The sequence below is a fragment of the Schistocerca serialis genome, chromosome 9, assembly GCF_023864345.2.
Source record: "Schistocerca serialis cubense isolate TAMUIC-IGC-003099 chromosome 9, iqSchSeri2.2, whole genome shotgun sequence".
NCBI lineage: Eukaryota > Metazoa > Arthropoda > Insecta > Orthoptera > Acrididae > Schistocerca > Schistocerca serialis.
The window spans coordinates 266,574,582-266,596,880 of record NC_064646.1 but is presented as its reverse complement, the minus strand read 5'-3'; the positions used below and the strand labels follow the sequence as shown (position 1 = coordinate 266,596,880).

The window sequence follows — 22,299 nt, the reverse complement described above, 5'->3', positions numbered from 1 at the left end:
GTTTCAGAGGTTTAAACCTTCATCATCAGGTGGATTTACATTTGTTAGTATGACTTGTGTGTGTGTGTGTGTGTGTGTGTGTGTGTGTGTGTGTGTTCGCGCGCGTGCTGTGTTATGATTTTTTGGAGGAACTTGTGGCACTGGCTAGTGGAGAAACAAAATACTATTTCAGGATGTGTTTTTGGGTTTCTTGTGACAAAAAACTAAATATATATCCAACAGTAAAAATAATTAAAATAGAGTACTTCCAGTGGTCACATGTTCCTTTCACTGTCAAAACACATCACGTGTATACTGTAATATTTTGTTAACAAATATGATGTTTGGAAACTCTTAGGTGCAAGGATCATGTAGCAGAAGAGAAACGTGATCACAAAGTACAAATCATAACAATATTATTATATAATAAATTTTAAAGGATTTTGGAGATCTTTGTTTTGAGGTGTTGAATACATGAGTTGGAATAATTATTTCAGACGGTATATGAATCAGGTTTTGTCAAGTTAATATAGCTTAAACTTCATATTCTTTTATATAATCAGGTGACATGTTACAAACATTAAGTACAAGAATTATGTTGGTTACAGTGGTAAAATTATACGCAAATAACAATTTTGGATGGGATTCACAGATAGAAATGAAAGACTGGAGGTAGCAGAAGGGGAAGAGAGAGAGAAAGTGTGAAGGAGAGAGAGGGTGGAAGGAGTGATTGGATGAGAGCAGACTTTCCAAAGTAGGGGGTACTTACGATTGTATATGTTACATGTAATAACCGCCTAAAGGTTGGCGTAATACATTCCTTAATGCTTTAAAATATGCGGATGGATGTACAATTTATGGCAGTAGTTGACATACATATAGTTTCAAGCTGACAGGGGTATAAGCTGTATAATTGTAAATGAGGTCAATCTCTTGTATATTTTGGGGCTGTTGTAGTAACATAATTAAATATTTATGGTAAATATTAAGGTGTGCGTGCGTGTGTGCATGTGCGCGCTCATTGCAAATTTAATAACATAGCCAGTTGCTGGAAACAGAGATGATACTATTGTAAATAACATCACGTAGAAGAAGGTGTGATTAGATGAATGATGAACACTAACTTCATGTAACGAAAGTTTATTCTGCACTTGCACATACAAGAGCATGGAGCAAACTACCTCCAGCCAGAATACATATGGTATATATACAGCAACAGAACATTCCAGTACAATGATTGTTGCCATTTGTGGATGCTTCTAGAATGTACTCGAACCGAATATAGAAATTAAAAGTTCACAGTTCAGGTGAGTTTTGAACTTACAACCATCCATACAACAGCCTAGTATCATAACCACTACACTATGGTGACTGTGCTCCACAGCTTCTTCTGTGAAATTGCTCCCTCCTTAAGAGAACAGCGTCTCGGTGTTACGTCCTCCTAGTCCGGGAACAAGTCCTACGTACTCCAACTCCCGATGACTGATGTTCGCCCTGGTGGTGATCCTCTTAGAACTTCCCTTGCTGCTACGTTCATCATCACCTTTCAGCTTGTTGCCTGTCGCTGGAGCTTCAAATTTACCCTGGGTTGCAGGATCTTTATAGGGCTTCATTCAAAGGGCGTGGACCGTACCTCTGATATTTCGTCGTTTTGTGTCGGGGTCGAAATCTTCAACTTCATAAGTAACATCAGACAACTGTTTTACAAACTTCTAAGGTCCAAAGTAGCGCCTGAGGAGCTTCCCAGAGAGACCAACCTTCCAAACAGGAGTGAAGATCCAGACAAGGTCACCAGGCCAGTAGGCAACAGGGCGATGGCTCGCGTCATACCTTCAGCGATTGTTTTCTTGAGCCTGCAGCGTGCGGAGTCGAGCTAACTGCCGAGCTTCCTCAGCTCTGGTTATCACCTGGCTGATGTCGTCGTCCATTTCATCAGGATGTAACAGAAACACAGTGTCCATCGTCGTCGCCTCGCGCCCATGCACCAAGAAAAATGGCGTAAATCCTGTGGTGTCTTGTTTGGCGGTGTTTTAGGCGAACGTCGTGAAAGTAGCACCTCATCCCAGTTGTTCTGCTCAACATCAATGAACATTGATAGCATGTCTGGCCGCACACCTTCGTTTGACATAAGGTGTCCAAGTATTTTGATTTCTTTTGCTCCAAAGAGACACTTTCTTGGGTTAAGTTTCAGTCTGGCTTGTTGGAGACACTTAAGAAGGGCCATCAGTCTTTTTATGTGTTCATCAAATGTCTTTGAGAACACTACAATGTCATCTAAATAACAAAGACGCATCGTCCACTTCAGGTGACTTAGAAGATTATTCATCATCCGTTCAAAAGTTGCTGGTGCATTACACAAACCAAATGGCATTACCTTAAACTCACGCAGGCCCTCAGGGGTGATGAATGCAGTTTTCTCACAATCACTTCGATTTGCCATATCCCGAGTACATGTCCATGGTTGAGAAAAACTTTGCCCCATTCAGACAATCTAGTGTATCGTCAATTCGTGGAAGATGGTAAATGTCCTTTTTAGTTATCTTATTAAGCTTCCTATAATCAACACAAAAGCACCAACTGCCATCCTTCTTCCGGACAAGAACCATTGGTGATGACCATGGGTTCTGCGAAGGCTGAATGATGTCATTCTTCATCATTTTCTCTACCTTGTCGCGAATTATTTTACGTTCCGTTGCTGACACATGGTATGCTCTCTGGCTTATTAGTTGCTGGTCTCCGGTGCTTCACCATCGATTTGTCTAATTTGCTCTTCACCTGTGGATTGGAGCATTCAGAGAAATCTTGAAGAATGGCAAGTTACTTCTTCTGTTGTTCCTTAGTGAGATCTGGTGATAGTTGAGCTAGAAGATCTTGTCTCGTAGTGGTAGCACTAATTTCACCCACAGACTCGGCATGGGAGGTTTCTATGACGCTCAGCTGTTCTGCAATTAACGGCTCAGCTTTTTCTATGCACATGTGTCTTGGAAGGAACTGCGGTTCTCGGCAACAGTTAACTATCCACAATTCACGGAATCCATTCTTAAATGAGACAACAGAGGCTGGGATGACCAAGTTATTCTTCAGTGGTAGGCTTCTCTTACATTCCACTACAAGATCCATGGGTTGATGCATGGCGTGACACATGACATTTACCTTTCTAACGCTGACTGCAGGAATGATCTCTTTATCCAGCACACATAGTCTCCACACACTCAGATGTGCATCTTCTTGTCCACAGTATCTCTAGCATAATCGTCGAGTGACCACAATCTATAATTGCTTGAGAAGTCCCATCCGAGAATGACGTCATGACTACACTCACTAGACGATGAATTCTAAGGACTGTGTGTGGCCCCTTATACCCACACGAATGACGCATCGTCCTGTAGGTTTTACATATTTCCCATTAACCACTCTCTCCAGAGATGTTTTGTTGTCGACATACACAGTTTTTTGCAACTGGTGACGGTACTTCTCCGTAATGACTGAATGTGATGCTCCAGAGTCCACAAGAGCTTGGGCTGCTCAGCCATCCATGAGGATATCGACGTAGTTTCCTATCATTTTTGTAGTGATCGACGGCGGAGGGTTTTTCTCTTTGGTGGCCTCACCTCCAAGGAAGGTCGCACCCTTTAGTTTTCCAGATTGCGGTGGCTAAGTGATCAGCTGGAGCCTCTAAATGGCGATAGAGACCTTGATCGTTGTGTTGGCAAGCATCCTCTCCAGTGGCTAGCTTGCTGCGATGGTGACCTATGTCGTCCTGCACCCACATCTTCTTGTTCATCTTCGTCATCCCGGAGTTGGCATCGGCTAAGATCGGTCTGCTGTCTTCTGGCACCGGCCTTATCAAATATCTGCCGCCTTTCTCGACAATAGCGCACCATGTGTCCCAGATGTCAGTCTTCCTTGGTGCCCAAACAGGTTCCAAATGCAGCATTGTAGGAACATAACTTTGCCTGGGTCTTGACTTTTTTACCGTTACAAAGGGAAATGAAGGACGAGAGATTGGCTTAATGTCTGTTCCACTTCTTCCCTTACGACTCTTGAAGCACCTCGGTTTTCTGCTCGCCTTGCAATCCAAGTGCCTTCTGAACTTCCTCTCTCACTATTTGATGAAGAACATGCGTGAAATCAGTTTCTTCCTCCATCACAGACATCGATACGACATTTGGAAGCCGTTCAAACTTCTTGCTTGTAATTCTTTTTTGATGCATTGTCTCGATGTACTGGCACCATTTTATGAAGCCGTCTGCTGTCAAAACCTTCTTCAGGAGTAGGGCTTGATACATGTCCTCAGCAACACCCTTCATGAGATGTGCAACCTTGTCTTTCTCCTTCATTCTAGGATCCACTATTTTACACAGCTCCAGAACGTCTTGAATGTAGGATGCTGTTGTTTCTCCTGGACGCTGTGCCCTGCACTTTAATTTATCTTCAGCCTTGCACTTCTGTCATTGTGTGTCAGCCTTGCACTTCTGTCATTGTGTGTCACTGAAATACTTGTGCAGTTCCACCTGGAATACTTCCCAGCTTGTGAACTTCTCCTCGTTGTTCTCATACCATTGCTTGGCAGTGCCCTCCAAGTAGAAAAGTACGGTAGCCAAACACACGGTGTCATCCCATTTGTTAAATTTGGCTATACACTCATATACCTTCAGCCACGTTTTTGGATATTGGCCATCACCACCAGAGAACCTGGAAGGATGTCTCATGTGGTGGCACACAGTTGCTGTCATCGTAACATCCTCTTCTTCTTCTGTCCGCGATAGATTGCGATCTGTTGAATATGGCTCGAACTTGGGTTTCTCACCACGTAAACGGCAGCTCTGTTGTTGCCTCATGGAAGCCACTGTGTCGTCGATAATGTGTGGTAACACAAGCTCCAATACCCAGCATCTCCACCAGAATAATGTCACATAGAAGAAGGTGTGAGTAGATGAATGACGAACGCTAAATTCACTTAACGAAGGTTTATTCAGCACTTGCACGTATAAGAGCGCAGAGCGAACTGCCTCCGGCCAGAACACATACGGTATATATACGGCAACAGAACATTCCAGTACAATGATTCTTGCCATTTGTGGATACTTCTAGAATGTACTCAAATCGAATATATAAATTAAAATTTTACAGTTCAGGTGAGTTTTGAACTCACGACCCTCCATATAACAGCCTAGTATCATAACCACTACATTACAGTGACTGTACTACACAGCTTCTTCTGCGACAATATTGTCATTTTTGTCATTTAAAATGGATTCAGGTTGTTTTGTTTGGTGTTTGTATATCTGGAGCATTTCAAAGATGTCTAGTTTTTTGCCTTTGAGTTGGCCGTGTAGGATATTGATTCTTGTGTTGCTAACATGGTGTTTTGTTCATGCAGGTGGGTGGCTATTGCTGATGTGTAGCACTTTTTGTTTTTTAGTGCTGCCATGTGTTCTTTAAATCTAATCTCAAATGATCTGCCTGTCTGGCCTATGTAAAAGCAGTCACATTCCAATCATTCAATTTTATACCCACCTGTGTGATGAAGTGGTTTTGTGTGTTGATATGGGATAACTTTTGTCCAGTCTTGTTGTTTGTGGTAAAGGATATGTTTATACCTTTTTGTTTGAAGACATTGGCAATTTGATATGAAATGTTACCTAGGAAGGGGACACTATGGAAGTTGTTTATTCTTTTTTTTTATGTCATTGCTATGCCACTATTGAGTGTTTTAGGGTGTCTGCTATGGAGATGTTACAACCATTTGCAATAGCTGTTTGTTTTATTATTTCAATTTCTTGTTCATATTTGTCTTCAGAGAGTGGTAGCTGGATAGCTCTGTTGATCATGTACCTGAATGCTGTCATTTTGTGGGCTGTGAGGTGACAAAAGGAGCTGTGGATTGTAGTATGTGTTGTGGTAGGCTTCTGATAAATTTCAAACTAATGTCTGTTATTCTTTATTGTAATGGTAAGGCCTAAAAAATTTGTACTGTCATCTGGTTGGTGTTCAACTGTGAATTTTATGTTTTCATGGGAGTTGTTGAATAACTGGTTCAACTCATTGATGTTGTCTTTTGTGCCATTGATTAAAATTGTATCATCTACATATCAGAAGTAGTAGATGATATTTTTGAGGGGGTGGTGATTGGAATTCAAGATTTTGTCTTCTAAATTACGTGTAAATATTTCAGCTAACAATATTATATTATTGTTAAATTTAAAATTACTCTGTGAAAGTGTGAATTTGACCAGGTCCATTAGTTCAGTAATGTGTGTTGAAGGGATTTCTTTGTGCTTTTGTAGATTGGCATTAATTATCCGTAATGTGGGATCTATTGGCACAGAGGAATAAAGGTTTTGTATGTCAAATGAGGCAAGTGTGGCTCTGTCAGGTACTTGTGTGTCTTTGACATGTTGTGTAAATTCTGGTGTCTTTTTTAAGTGTTCTCTCATTATTTAATGTGTATGCTTCTTTGAGAATTTTGAAGAGCATTTTGTTGGGTTCTAATGCTGGGCTATTCCTACTGTTCACTGTTGGCCTGATGAGGGTCCCATTTTTGTGTAACTTTGGTTGCGATCTAAGGCAAGGTGCTTGTGAGCTCACTGTTACAATGTTTCTTGCTTTTTGGATGGCGAGTAGGAAGTTAATGTTGTTTTAAATGTGTTTAATCTCCTTTTGTATTCTGGCTGTTGGATTTACATGTGTTTCTGTTATGTTGTCAGTTTGGAAGAAGTCTAAAGTTTCTCTATGTGTTTGCATACGAGCACTGCCACAAATTGTACATCCATCTGCATATTTTAAAGCATTAACCAATGTATTACCTTATTAGGCAGTTATTACATGTAACAGATATAATCTTAATAACCCACTACCTTGTAAAGTTTGCTCTCATCCAATCACTCCTGCCACCCTCTCCGTCGTTCAGTTTCTCTCACGCTTTCTCTCCCTCTGTCTCCAGCCTTTCACATCTATCTGTGAATCCCACCCAAAATTGTTAGTTGTGTATAATTTTACCAATGTAGCCAACATAATTATTGTACTTAAAGTTTGTAACATTTCACGTGATTATATAAACGAATATGAAGTTTAAGCTATATGAACTTGACAAAACTGGATTTATATACCACCTGAAATATTTATCGAAGTCTTGTATTCAACACCTCAAAACAAAGATCTCCAAAATCCTTGTCATGCTGGGTAGCTGTGCGGTCTGAGCTGAGGCGCCTTGCCGCGGTTTGCGCGGCTCCTCCCCCGTTGAAGGATCAAGTCCTCCCTCAGGCATGGGTGTATGTGTTGCCCTTACTGTAGGTTAATTTAAGTTAGATTAAGTAGTGTGTAAGCCTAGGGACTGATGACCTCAACAGCTTGGTCCCACAGGAACCTACCACAAATTTCCAATTTTTCCAAAATCCTTTAAAATTTATTCTGTAATAATGTTGCCACGATGTATATTCTTTGTACTTTGTGATGATGTTTCTGTTCCGCTATGTGATCCTTGCACCTAATAGTTTCTAAACACCATATTTGTTTACAAAATATGACAGTATTCATGTGATGTGCTACGACAGTGAAAGGAACCTGTGACCAATGAAGGCTATTTTACTTAATTTATTTTTACCATTAGATATATGTTTGGTTTTTTGTCATAAGAAACCCAAAACCATGTCCTGAAATAGTATTTGTTTCTCCATTAGCCAGTGCCACAAGTTCCTCCAAAAAATCGTAACACAACGTGTGTTACACACATATACACACGTCATAATAACAAACGTAAATGCACCTGATGATGGACGTGTAAACCTTTGAAACGCATTGTGGAGATAATTAAACAGTGACTGGTAACAGTAAATTTGTTGTTTCATTTAATTTAGTTTCAGAAGTCTCTCATATCATACTATCTAGATTGTATCTCATTGCATTACCATTGTTCTTGCTGTCATAAAAGAGAAAAAACTCCTTTACAAATGTAAATTAATGACAAAATGCTGTTTATATTCCAGATACCACCTCCATTTGATGTACTGTCTTCACTCCAAGCAGCAGTTAATTCACACCGTATGGTTCTTACAGTTCCATGGATTGTCAAGTATCTTGCAATGCTGGACACAGTCTCATTACGTCTTCCTTATTATGTGTCAGTACTGCGGCTTCTGTTCACGGTACACAGGCACCATCTCTCAGATCTACCGAATCACTCAGCCCTCTTATTGCGTCTGTGCCTCGGTTGGCTGTTTGATCAGCCCAACTTCCCAGAGGGGCTGTACTTTTCTTGGCTCTCACAACAGGAAAGAGAAGGTACTTATTTCCACAGCATGTAGCATAACATTTTTCAGCAGAAAATAAACAATCTTGCTAGGTATTTTTGCATAAGGGGAGGTTCTTGTGTATTGAGCTGAATGATTTAAGATGTACTATTGTGTTGTATATATTTGGATAGTTATTTTATTAAAGTGTTAAGTGCACTGACTTCATTTTTTAACATACAGATTTCCCATTGCATAAGTGCTATGTAATATATTAAGATAGTCCAAGACTTTAATTTGCTATGTTTCTATATTTATGGATAAAGATCAATATTATTATAGATCTTTCACCCGTAATTTTAAATCTGTAGTGTGACATAATGCTTATGTTGTAAGACTGTATGTACCACACTTGGAAGCTGCTGTAAATGTCTTCCCCATCCTAATTCTTAGCTAGAATGGTCTATCCTACACCCCACAATCCTAGATCCCTCATGTTTGTCAAATATAAGTGAATTAGCAATGTAAGTTCCTGGATGGAATAATATATAAAATAAAGGAAAGGCAATCACTCACCTATAGCTGACAGACATGTGTTTCTCTGCACCACACATCAGTCAGCTATAGGTGGATGGTTGCTTTTACTTTATTGTACATTTCAGATATATATGACATCTTTGTGATATGAACTCTTGTGAAAGCAACCTTTTCTCTGCTTTTTTGAAGACAAGAAACTCTTTCCCAAACCCATTTCTCAGTCAGCCGGTCATCTTTTTTTATGTTGAACACTTGTCCTTTCTGGTGAATCTTTAAAAAACTTCTCTCCACATAAGACACACTGACCACCATCAATACTGTATAGTTAAAAATCTTTTTGCAACATGATTGCTGCCCATAGGCACCACATCTGCTGTTAGGAATAATTTTACATAAGTATGTCTTTTCTTTTCCCATAATCTGTTGGACAGCAGTTATTACACCAATGCAAACTGAATGACCTCCTCCATGCCAAGCAGTATTTATTATTCTGAAAACATCAGCCATGCAAATCTCAACTTGCACTATTTTCACATCTCATCCTGAAAGCTGCTGATCAAGGCAGTCAGGAGATGCGTTATTACTTGACCTCTGGAAAGATTTTGACTCAGTACCACACCAATATGTGTTAATGAACATACAATCATATAGAGTATATAAAAAAAATTGTGTCTGGATGGAGGTAGTGAGCACACAACATGTTATTTGAGATGGAGAGTCAGTGACAAATCTAGAATTACCTTCAAGTGTGTCCCAGGCAAGTATTTTGAGACCCTTGCTGTTCTTGTTGTATATTAATGATGGGACAGGCAATATAAAAAGTCACCTCACACTTTTGCAGATGTTTCCCGTATCTAAAACGAAGTACCACTTGACACGGGGAGGGGGGGAGGGTTAGTTGATCTTATTAAGAGTTTGGTATGGTGGCAATTTCCTTTAAATGTTCAGAAATGATCAAAATTGTGCATTTCATGAAACACAAAACCATAGTATCCTATGAGTATAATACAATGAATCACAGTTGGAATCGGTCAACTTGTGCAAATACGTGAGTGTAACAATTTGGGGGATATGAAATGGAATGAACATGTAGGCTCAGTCAAAACTAAAGGAGGTGGCAGGAAACTGGGAAAAGCAATTAATCTACAAAGGTGATTGCTTACAAAACTCCTATGTGACCCAATCTCAGCTATCTACACATCCAAAGTAAAAGCTCAGTTTGTTTCTGAACAGAGAAACCCAATAAAATATTTAGCTGGCTCCTTCCCTTTTTACCATTACAATGGATGAAGCTCAAAAAGCAGTTCAAAGAAAGTGTCCTAGAGCTAATGCTGGAGTGTAATCGGAGATTTTTCTAGCAAACTTGTAATTTAAATTCTTCTTGGGTTTTCTGCAGTTTTAGGTTCTTGCTGCTGCAAAAATTTGAAGATAGTAGCAAGTCTAGTCTAAAATTCCATCAAAGAATTGAAGATGATAAAGTAGGAAATGTGGTTCACTACCATATCTTTTACTTATATTGATGTGTAAAATGATGATTACTGGAGCAACCAAGAGCCACATCAAGCATGCAGAATAAAACGGTTCCGTAGGTCCTTACAAAAATAAAAGTTGTTAAAAATTGGGAAGAGGGTAACTGACAAAAGCTAGGATTAGAAAGGTGCCTCCTGGCCATCTACCAAGTGAGGCAGCACAGTGGTTAGCACACTGGACTTGCATTTGGGAGGACGATGGTTCAAATCCCTGTCAGCTATCCAGATTTAGGTTTTCCATGATTTCCCTAAAACTCTCAAGGCAAATATTGTGATTGTTCCTTTGCTTCAATCTCCATCTCTAAATAACCTTGTAATCAATGAGTCATAAAACTCTAAATCTTCCTTCCTGAAGTCGTTATGACTTATGGCCATATGAAAAGGGTCTTTCCATTGTAGCTTTTGAGTGTACAGCAATTGGAATGTTTCCAGGCAAACGATTTTATGATGGCTGTAAGAAGCAGATCTTCAATCACTTTAAAATTAGATATAGTAACCATTACAAAAGATCAATGTTTGTACATCTGGTTCTTCACAGATAATCAGATTGTTGTAGCCAATGAAGAGGATGAGATCTGTTTATGCTAAGAAAATTATTAGAAGAATGTGATAAGTGGGGATTGAAAGTAAATTTTCAAAAGATTGAATACCTATGCAGTAGAGAAATGTAGTAAACATAATAATAGAGGGCAAGCACATCAAGGCATGTAAAAAAAAAATTAAAATACTTCAATAGCATCATATCAGAAAATGGAACAATAATTGGAAAATAAAGCATTAGTAGCCCATGAGAAAGCGGCAAAGCATTGAACCAAGATGACATTTGACACTTTTATGTAAAACTTGGTTTGCAACAAACTGCCACATATACTTTTTCTGTAAGTTATCTCAATAAATTTCAATATCTTTCCAAAGTTGTAAAGTCATTTTTGACTCAACTGTGCGAGGTTTTCCGTGATTTTCCTTAATCACTTCAGGCAAATGCTGGAATAGTTCCTTTGAAAGGGCACAGCTGACTTCCTCCCCCATCCTTCCCTAATCTGATGGGACCGATGACCTCGCTGTTTGGTGTCCCCCCCCCATGCCCGCCTCTTTGTCCCTGCCTCTGCCCCCATCAATTTCTAACTCTACCACTGTTCCCATAGTTACCCAGACAACCCTCCCTATACTAATGTCCTCAGTTCCTTTTCCTCTCCCAAACCCACTACTGACCTTTATATAACCTTCTGCCACCATCAACTGTGTTAGTCGCAAATAATGAAACTGGTTTCTGCTGGTCACACCTTTATGAAGAGAGCTATGCTATTCTTTTGTCCCATGCATTTATGATCACCTTCTCATGATGTAGCACACTGTGCCTAGTGACTGGCTGGTACTTGTGACACTGTTAAACTCCATTTATTCCATTTGGCTTCTTGAATAATGCTTCTTTCTCCTTCCCTCCCTTTCCTTTTTTCTATTTGCTAAATTATATGTTTATTGGTTTTCATGGTGTAGGTGTTCCTGAGGAGTCAGTCACCACATCTTCACCGCTAGACCTTTTACATTTGGTGGATGAAGAATGTGTTTATATGTGTTGTCCTTTTTGGGGTGTGCTGAGGGCAACACTGGCTGAAGATCCACACTCTCGTAGCCACAGATCTCTCAGGCACATAACACCTGTCTCTGCTGATCTCGGTCGACAGATGCAGCCCACATCAACAAAACAGCTTGAGGTATGGTCTTTGGTACTTTGGTAGCAGTGCTCTGTGTGTGTGTGTGTGTGTGTGTGTGTGTGTGTGTGTGTGTGTATGTGTGTGTGTTCCCCCACCAGCTAGTGATAGTGAAACATCATAAACATATTGTATTTGCTCTGAAAATTTCTGAACCTCAGAGAGAAATACTGATACTGTGCTTTCCTAGGCAAAACACAGTAGAGCGTCAGATATTCACAGTAATTGGGGGACATGAGTGTTCGGGAAACTGTTTTATTCTGATAATTGTACTGTATACTATTATTTACCAATTTACAAATTAAACTTCATATATTTATAATAACTTTAATCTGTGTCATTATTATAAAAGCAAGTGCAATAGGAATGTATGTACTACAGCATAGTAAACAAAAAATACATGCATTTTGCAGGTACATTACATATGTATAGAATTTAATGCTTAAAAAAAAAATCCTTAATTTTGATCTGTTTAAGCCTACCTGCTTACTAGCAGTGAAGTAGTACACTCTCTCTCTCTCTCTCTCTCTCTCTCTCTCTCTCTCTCTTTTTCCCCCAGGGCAGATATCTGATACTGTTTGCTTTCATCTTGACCTTCAAGTCATTGTAAGGCAGTATGTAAAAGGTAAGTGATTTGGACCACTAGTTGACAAGACGCTGGCTACATCAATTTTATTAGTGATGAAATTCACACATTCATGGCAATTGAAGTCTTTTAGCATATTGAGAATTTAGGACATACCATTCTGTTTGTTATTTACAGTTAGAATTTGAGAACTTTCCTCGATACCCAAAATTTTATTTCAGGCTGTTTTCCAAATTCTGTTGCTTTACACTGTCCCGTGCTGCATCTTTCAAATCAATACTTTTTAGTTCTTAACAGACATTGTTTTCCCACCTCTTCTCTTTATGATAATATCGTACATAACAATTCTTTTCTGTAATGCTGTTTAAATGTCTGAATATCATCTTGATCCATGGCCTGTAATAAGGGGGTTATGTTAGGTGGAAGAATGCGGATTCATATTTTTATCAATGACGAGCCTAGGCAGTCAGTGGCAACCAGTAGCATTAGCACAAGCGAAACAGTAGGTGTTAATATGGTGCTTGCTTATTTTAAGAGGTGTTACTAATTTGTGACATGAAGCAAGAGTTTTTCTCAGCAAGCTTTCCAATAGAGCCCAATTTCATCAGCATTGTGGACATTTCGAGAGTGTAATCTTCTTCCCTCAGTGCGTCCCTTAGTTTGATTTTCAAAGAATCTGCTGCTGAAGAATGGGCAGACAGTTTTTCTACTTGTATCTGAAGCTCACAAATGTTGTGTCTTGACTTAGCATTTTAACAAACCCTTACTTGCTTTAAAATTGGACAATCCAAGATTTCGTTAAGTTGAATTGCCTCCTCACATAGAGTGGGATGAGAGATGTTTCTCTTGTGATCTGTTTTATGTAAGCCATTTGTAAACAGCCTCATCTAGCTCTGTGTTTGTGAAAAGCTTCATAGTTTTACCACTTGTCAATCCATCGGTAGAATCAAGCTTACCGTATTTACTCGAATCTAAGCCGCACTCTAATCTAAGCCGCGCCTGAAAATAAGACTCGAAATCAAGGGAAAAAAATTTTCCCGGATCTAAGCCGCACCTGAAATTTGAGACTCGAAATTCAAGGGATAGAAAAGTTTTAGGCCGCACCTCCAAATCGAAACACCGTTGGTCCATTGTAATATGAGACACAATTTAGGTCGAATGAATGACGATACAGCTACAGTAGTTTGGTTCGAGTCGTAAGCTTAGCAGTTAAGCTTTACCAGGTGGCCATTGCTATGCGTCAGGCGATCCGTCCTTATTTATACGGGTACCCTTCCTTTTTCACGTGCTACGTCTGGTTTGAATCGATTGCTTATTTTTCTTTGATCTGATAAGTGCCGCTCACTTTGTTATAGGTGTTTACGTCACTCTACACTGAAAATGCGTTTTTGTACTGTGTCATGCATTGTTTGTCGCATTCTGATAATGTGTGTGTACGACCTGTAGCCGCACGTGGCATGGCTTGCTTTTGTGCGCGCTAATGCCGCTTATGATAAAAAAAAAAAAAAAAAAAAAAAAGAGGAATTGTCTCTTTAGTGAAACAATGGCAAGAGACTGCTATTTGTTGTTACTTACACTGCTGCTTTCTTTGATAATGATCAACAAGAAGCAAATAATAGACTGCGTATGATAGAAGATGTTCTGAACAAGAGTTTAGCTAAAATTTTTCGCCGTTTGAAAATCTTTGCAGACGCCTCTTTTGTACATCACATTCTGCACAGAAATTAGAGTCATCTTAGATTTAAAAATCTAGTCAATTGCCGTGCTTCATTTCTGACTGTGTCACTATTAGGCATAAGAATAATACGAATATAAACATGACATGATATGTATATTCTTCCGCGTTTGCTGTTGTCTCACACTAGTTTCATCGTTTATTAGGCAAACAAGATTTAAATGAGATAGCAGCAAACATGAAAGAATACATGGCAAAATGTTTATATTTGTATTATTCTTATGGTGAAGAGAATACTGCATGTGATTCACAATTCATAAAAGTTCCTATTAGCAACCATCTCTTCTCACAGGTAGGAAAAAATTCAGAACGTAGAGTTGGCCATATTGACAAACATCCCAAACAGTCTTGCCAGTCGGATTTTCATAGTACATTGAAATGCTGCTACATTCGAAGATGAACAATACGGAATTTGTATTTACTTCGTTGGATAATGTACGAAAATGCAATGGTCGAAACTCGAGGCGGAGAAAAAAGCTCGTCTTCCACCCTTTTTTTTAAATTTATTTACTGAGTTAGAGGTTTTGGCGCCAGTATTTATCTTTGTGCATGCAAAGCATGCCTGTGTAGCGCTACATATATTCGACGGCAGAAGTTAGTTGTGGCGGTACCAACATTTTTCAGAACTTCCGCTTACTTTGCACTCGATTCTAAGCCGCAGGCGGTTTTTTGGATTACAAAAACCGGAAAAAAAGTGCGGCTTAGATTCGAGTAAATACGGTAGATAAAAAATTTGCGATGCTTGTCTTCTTCTTCCCCCTCCCCCTCCCCCTCCCCCTCCCCTCCCCTATCCCTCCCCTCCCCTCCTCCCCTCCCCCAAATCCGTGATTGGCGACTTACCAACTTCACACTCATTGGATAACTTGGTAGCAGATTTACCTTCCCCTGACCTTTTATTAATCTTGTAGGAAGGATAACTCATTTACGTTTAGGCATTTTATAGCACAAGTTTACTTTACACGGCAAAGTTGAGATGAGAGATTGTATCAGAGCACAAAGGGTTACTGTTGTTGGCAGTTTGGCATTGGTGTGCTGGGGATGGGAGTGAAGGGGGGATCAGACAGAAGTGGTGGCAGTGTGTTGGAGGTGGGGGGGGGGGGGGGGGGGGGGGGAGCAGCATGCGTGAGCGAGCCCAGTTCAGTGATTCAGTTAAGTGGTCGATCAGCTGACTCTGTTTGGGTAATCAATGCTCTTCTTCTTCTTCTTCTGCTTTTACGGCCTCATTGGACCACTTCAGTCAATCATTTCTGGTCCTCTTCTTTGGTATTTTCCCCTTCCGAGTGGCCCAGTATCTCTTCATTCGTTCCGATGCTTTTCGTCGTTCCTTATCTGTAAATACCCTTTTCATTGTATGTCGTTTGTCAATTTTTGGTTTAAATCTTATTTCTGTGTCCCTCAACTTCTTTAAATTTGGCGTTTTGTTCTGCAAATCATCCAGAGTTATTTCCAGTTCTTCCATATCCTCTCTTATTTCCTTAAGCCATCCTCCTTGTTGTTTCAAATTCCAGAGTTTCTCAATAATTTTCCTTGATAATCTGGTTTCTGGTGTCCTCAGAATGTGACCACAAAAAGAGATCCTTTTCTTTCGTATAGTATCAGTGATGGGCTCCAGTTCTCTGTATACCACTTCATTTGGAACTATCCGCCATTGCCCAGCTTTTTGATATTTCTTATTTATGCATGTTCTAGCAATTCTTCTCTCTACTTTTAAAATTTTGTCAATTCTGTTTTTCTGGGTGACTTTAAAAAGAGTTTCACTTCCGTATGTAACCTCTGGTTGAACCACCATCTTGTAATGTTTTAATTTTGTTTTAATTGATAGACATTTTTTATTGTACGTAGACCATGTTAGTTTTTGAGCTTTTGTCATTTTATTAGTTCTTGCTCGCCATGCAGCTTTCTCGTCCAATTTATGTGTTATAATTTCACCCAGGTATTTAAATTGTTTCACTATTTTAATTTCCCTATTGTTCACTGTGATGTGATCTATTACAAGTGGATCCGTTACCATTATTTCAGTCTTTTCAAATGATATCTGGAGTCCTAATTTTTGTGCTATATTTTGTAAGCTTGTTATTTGTTTCGTGGCTTCCTGAATATTATTAGCTAGTAATGCTAGGTCATCAGCAAATCCCAAGCAATTTAGGTTTATTTTATCTTTCTTAGTTCCAATTTTAATATTCATAGGATTTTCCTTGTACCATTCTCTCATTACATATTCAAGAGCACAATTGAATAGCAATGGTGATAAACAATCTCCCTGTCTCAACCCTGTTTTAATCGTAAATGGTTCAGATATTTCTCCTCTAAATTTTACTTTGGATTTGGTGTTTGTTAAGGTTAACTGTATCATTTTTATTAATTTAGGATGAAGTCCAAAATTCCTTAATATTTTCATCATTGAAGATCTATGGATGCAATCATACGCCTTTTTGAAATCTGCAAAGGCTATGACTAGTTGTTTTTGCCTTCTTTTGTAGACATCCATAACTAACTTCAAGGTGATTATCTGTTCTGGGCAGCTTCTCCAGGATCTAAATCCTCCTTGATATTCTCCCAGTTCCAGTTCTAATTGATCTTTACAGTGGTTGTATAGTATTCTTGACATGATCTTATACGTGCAGTCCAAAAGGGAAATTCCTCTATAGTTGTCTGGATTTGATTTTTCTCCTTTCTTATGTAATGGATGTATTATAGCAGTAGTCCAATTTTCTGGTAATTTCTCTTCATTCCAGATTTTTACTATGCATTGGTGTAATGCTATCTTTACTGGTTCTGCTGCATATTTCCAAAGTTCAGCAAACGTTTGATCTTCTCCACTTGCTTTGTAGTTTTTGAGTTCTTTCAAAGCTCTGTAGACCTCATTACTTGTAGGTGGATTTATATTTTCTGCTGGTGTTTTAATTGGGGTTTCTGTGTTTATCTGAAGAAGTTCTGGGGGATCTTCACAATTTAGTAACTTGTTAAATGTTTCTGCTAGAATTTCTGTATTTTTACTATTGCTATGGGCTAGGTTATTATCTTTATCTTTTAACATTAATGTTGGAGGATCATATCTTTGTAATTGTCTGCCAAATATTTTGTAATAGTCTCTTGAGTTTGTTTTTTCACTATTTGTTTCTATCATTAGAAGTATATCTTTTTGGTACTGACGTTTAACTCTCCTTATTATTTTTTGTGTTGTCTTCCTTTGTTTTGTGAGTTCCAAATATGATTTTTCTGTTTTTTCATTTTGATGCCTTAACCAGGCTTGGTGTCGATCCAACACTGCTTCATCACATTCATCGTTCCACCACTGGTGTTTTTTCCTTGGATTTATAGGGGCAACTTGTTCAGCTATTTGTTTCAATTTGGGAATTATTTCTTCCAGATCATCTGTTATTTTTATATCCCTGGTTTGTGCTTCATAATCCTCATTTTGTATCAGTTTATGAGGGTCATAGGTTCTCTTCTTCTTCTGGTGGGATTTTTTCTTTGCTAATGGGGTTAATTTAATTTTAATTTTTATCATGTAATGATCTGATCCGGTATCTGTCCCTCTCAGTACTTTCACATTGTAAATTTCCTTGTGGTAATTCTTATCCATGCAGACATGGTCCAGTTGCCATTCTCCTTTTTTCCAGTCTGGATGTTTCCAAGTTTTTAGTTTACTTGGTCTTCATGCTCTACTGTAACAGGTTTTTTTTCCTTTCTTTTCTTTTTTCCCTTAAACTTAGTCTCTTTTTAGGTCAGTACACTTCGTCCAGAGCTTTTCCAAAGAGTAGATTCAATCCCTAAAGTTTCTGAAGGGTCTGCAAAATACTCTTATGTAATTGCTACTGCCTTTCGTCGGACTTAAAATGCTTTTCCAGTCACAAACTTCTCTAGATGGGGGAGTAGATGAAAGCCAGGGGATGTCATATCTGGTGAATAGAATGTATGCTCCATCATTTCATACTTTTTGTCCATCAGATTTTTTCGTGCCAATGTACCTTTGTGGATACTGATGAAATACGAATCTCTTTTCCATGTGAGAAACATGGCTCATAAATGAACTTTTTTATAGTGAGGAACACTGACTTTCAGTCATTACTTTAACCTGTGTTTCATTTTTGGAAAGATATCATGGGCGCACTTCTCACATGCAGTAACACAAAATTTTTTGGATTCCTTTTAAAAAATGCTAAACCATTTGTTTTTGCATCGTCTTTTAATCAGTATTCAATAAATTCAGGACTCGCCTTACTGAAACCTTTCTCATAGATAATTATTAATGCAAATGTTGCCATACATTTTCTTTTGGTGTGCTTATGCTGTCATTATTTTTTTCCACAGATCTTCAAGTTTTAGGCTCGCTTTCCTGTTCCATTTGCAAATGGCACTTGGGAAGAATGATTATTGCTAAACCTCTGTGTTGGCTCTAATTTCTAGCAGTTTCAGATAAGGTATTTTCTGAGTGTACTTTAGTTTCTTCATTTGAGTGAAACTACTGTTAAATGCTGCCTGCACAAATTAGCCAGCGTCTGAAGTTTCCTCTTGTCATGCATTATTGCTCAATATATACCAACATAACAAAAACAAAATTTCACTGATTCCAGCATCATCGTGGTCACACTGGAAATTTTTCTTGTGTCTCTTTTAAGTGTCAGTTATTTCTCACTTTCTTAATAGTTTAGAGTATGTACATTCTTGACCTGTAATCCTTTCATACAAAGGCTATTTGGAAAGTTAGTTCTATTAATTTCCATTTGTTTAGGAAAAATGCCAGTATATGAAGAGTTTTTTTAACTGTATACAACTTAAACCTCCAACTGTTAGCTATTTTATGTATGATTGCCTCCTATATTAAAGCTCTTGTCGTATTGAGAAACAAGTTTTTCAGTGTCCTTGTTGTAAAATTCTGTCACCTGAAGGTTAAACCATACTGTGACTCTCTCCTTTATCTCATCATCTTCAAACCAATGTGACCCTAACCATTTTTCTCATCTTGAGAAACAGGTAAAAATTTCTGTGTGACAGTTCAGGGTTGCATGGAAGATGATGAAATGATTCTCACTTGAAATTGCTAAATATCATTTGTGTGTATGCAACAATATATGGCTCAGCATTGTCATGCACAAGGATGCAAGAACTTAACTTCCCATGCCTTTTGTTCTGAATGGTTCTTCTGAACTTATTTAGAGCTTCACAGTAAATTTCAAAGTTTATTATAGTGCCTCATTCCAGAAAATCAACAAGAAATAATCCCTTTGTGTCCCAAAGAACTGTTATCATCATTTTTTGTGCAGAAAATGTTTGGCACACTTTAAAGGTTACATGTTGAGCAGTGTGGCCTCACTTAGTTGATTTGTGTTTTGTCTCTACAAAGGCATATGCTGACATGTGGAACACATGTTTCATCCCCTATCACAGTGTGATTGAGGAATAATGTGCTTCTGCATTGTACCACATAAGAAACATTACTGTGGCTCCCAGTCTCTTCATTTTGTGCACGTCAGACATAGGCATGGGACCTGTCATTCATAAAATTGAGATAACTAAGGTTATCGGTCTCAAATGTGAACAACACTGTCTGTGATATCTGAGGGAACTACCAATTTTCTCTTATTCTGTCTTAAATGTTTGCAACAAAGTTCATTTGTCACAATAAATGGTCATCCAAACTTCCTCAAACAAATAGCACTATTTTCTTATAGCACTATCGCTCATAATGTTGTCTTCGCATACTGCAGAAAGTTCACTGTGAATATCTACAGCCTTCATATTATTCACACATAGAAAATGGAAAGGACATAATTCACAGGCAGAGCAATTAACCGTTACAACACAAACAGCCGTTCAGTAACCTTTGTGCAGCACTGCCAGACTCATACTGAGTTGGGTGATCCAGCTAGACTGAAAGCCCTGTGCAACCCTCACTCTATATACCAGACAGCATGAGAACTTCACTTTCTGAACAATCCTCGTATGTCAGGCATAATGTATTCACCATTGACACCACCTCAAATGATCTGTTAAGGTGTAGCTCTGGCATTAAATTTTTTTTGCACCTATTTTATGTCATGATTATTCAGCAATTGAATTCTTTTACCATCTACATATACATCTACACCCACAAGCCTCAAAACAGTGCAAGGCAGAGGATGCTTCAGTTACACCTGCCTTGTGCTCCATCCCCTGTTTCACTTGCATGCTTAGTGCTTCTGATACCATTGCATTGTGCTGCATTCCCTGTTTCACTTGCAAGCATATCAATGTACCTGTCTGTTGGATTTTATCGTTGTGGTCAGTTAACAAGATGTATGTGGGAGGAACTAAAATATGGCATGACTCTTCCTGGAACGTACTCTCTCAGAATTGGAATAGTAACTCTGTCCATGACACATAATGCTCCTGTTACAGCATCTGCCATAAGTGTTTGTTGAAAATGTCTGTAATGCTCTCATGCTGACTAAATGATCCTGTAATGAAACACGCTGTTCTTTGTTGGATCCTCCCTCTCTCTTTTTTATTAATCCTGGCAATGGTCACAGACTGATCAGCGGTACTCAAGAACCGGTTGAACAAGTATTTTGTATGCCACTTCTTTATTGCATTAATTACAATTCCTTAAAATTCTTCCAGTGAATCTCAGCCTGTCAGTTGCTTTTATTTGGTTTTTTGTTTGTTTTATATGGCCATTCCACCTTAGGTCATTCTGGCTGGTTACTCCTAAGAATTTTATGTTACTCAACTGTTTACATCAATATGTCACCAATAGTGTATTGTACAGTAATGAATTTCTTTTCCTATTTATCCACACTACATTACATTGATTTATGATAAAGGCCAAATGCTAATCCTCCACCAATTGTTGATCCTTTTCAGGTCTTCCTGCGGTTCGCTACAGTTTTCTGTTGTTGGCATGTTCTAGTAGACAACCATATCAAGTACAAATATCCTTGAGAAGCTGAATCAACATTATCCACTAGATTGTAAGCACATCTCTAACTTGTGAAATTATCTTTACATTCATAAACTTTGTTCTGTTAACATTGATTTGTTCAGTTCTCTCTGCAAGGAAGTCCTGAATCTGTCACAAATCTGGTCCAGTACTCAGTAAACATGGTAATTTTGTTCAATAAATGAGAGTGCTGAACTGTATCAGATGCCTTCTTGAAGTCAAGGAACACAGTGTCAATCTGTGCACCAATGTCTATGGCTCTCTGGATGAACAGAGAAATCTGAGTTTTACAAGATCTCTGTTTGCCAAATCCATGTTGATTTATGTAGAGGAGATTTCTGTTCTGCAAAATTTCATGATATGTGACTATGTAATATGTTCCTAATTCTACAACAGATTGACATCAGCAATATACATCTATTAACATTCTGCTTCCAGGTGTTCTGTCAAGTTGTTCTTTCTGCTTTAGGCACAATATTTTGACAACTGATGCAGCCACCTTCTTCTGGTGCTGTGAGTTTTGCTGTTACATGTACTCGCTGCCTGGACACCAACCAGACTGGGAGCTACTGTTGGTCTCACACCACAACTTACAGCCACGTTCGACTCCTAGTAGCCAATATGCCCTTTCCCCAGGGCTTGCACTGATATTTCATGAAACTCAAACTCTCTCAGCATTTTCAACTCTGGTGGACATAATGGCTAACAAGATTTTAGTAAATTGAGTGCCAGACTTTAAGCTTTATTCAAATTGATACTGCCATCACTGTTTGTTAAGTTTTCTGACATCTTTATTTCAATGTACAGCTTAATTATGCTGTCCTAGAAATTGGGCATTTGCACCATAAGGCTAGTCTCATCATATTTCATTTCATGATTATATTACAGGCGGTACTCAGTGACAGCTGATTGGAGTGATTGTTTAAATTGGTATGTCACTGATGTTCCTTGCACCTGTCCTTGACTGTTCTGGTAGTCTGCACCATGTAATACAAGCCACATTTACATGGACTGCAATACACATCCACCTTTGGAGACCTAGATCATATTTAATGATACAAACAATAA

The 22,299-nt window shown here is 38.6% G+C and overlaps 1 protein-coding gene across 1 annotated transcript in view; it reads left to right on the top strand.

Annotated features, from left to right (window-relative positions):
- Window positions 1-22,299, top strand: part of LOC126419927 (codanin-1) — a 178,362-nt gene that overhangs the window by 103,169 nt on the left and 52,894 nt on the right. Inside the window, exons 7-8 of the mRNA XM_050087217.1 lie at window positions 7,968-8,262; window positions 11,774-11,991. Coding sequence (XP_049943174.1) covers window positions 7,968-8,262; window positions 11,774-11,991 — 513 coding nt within the window. The remainder of the gene's footprint in view (window positions 1-7,967; window positions 8,263-11,773; window positions 11,992-22,299) is intronic.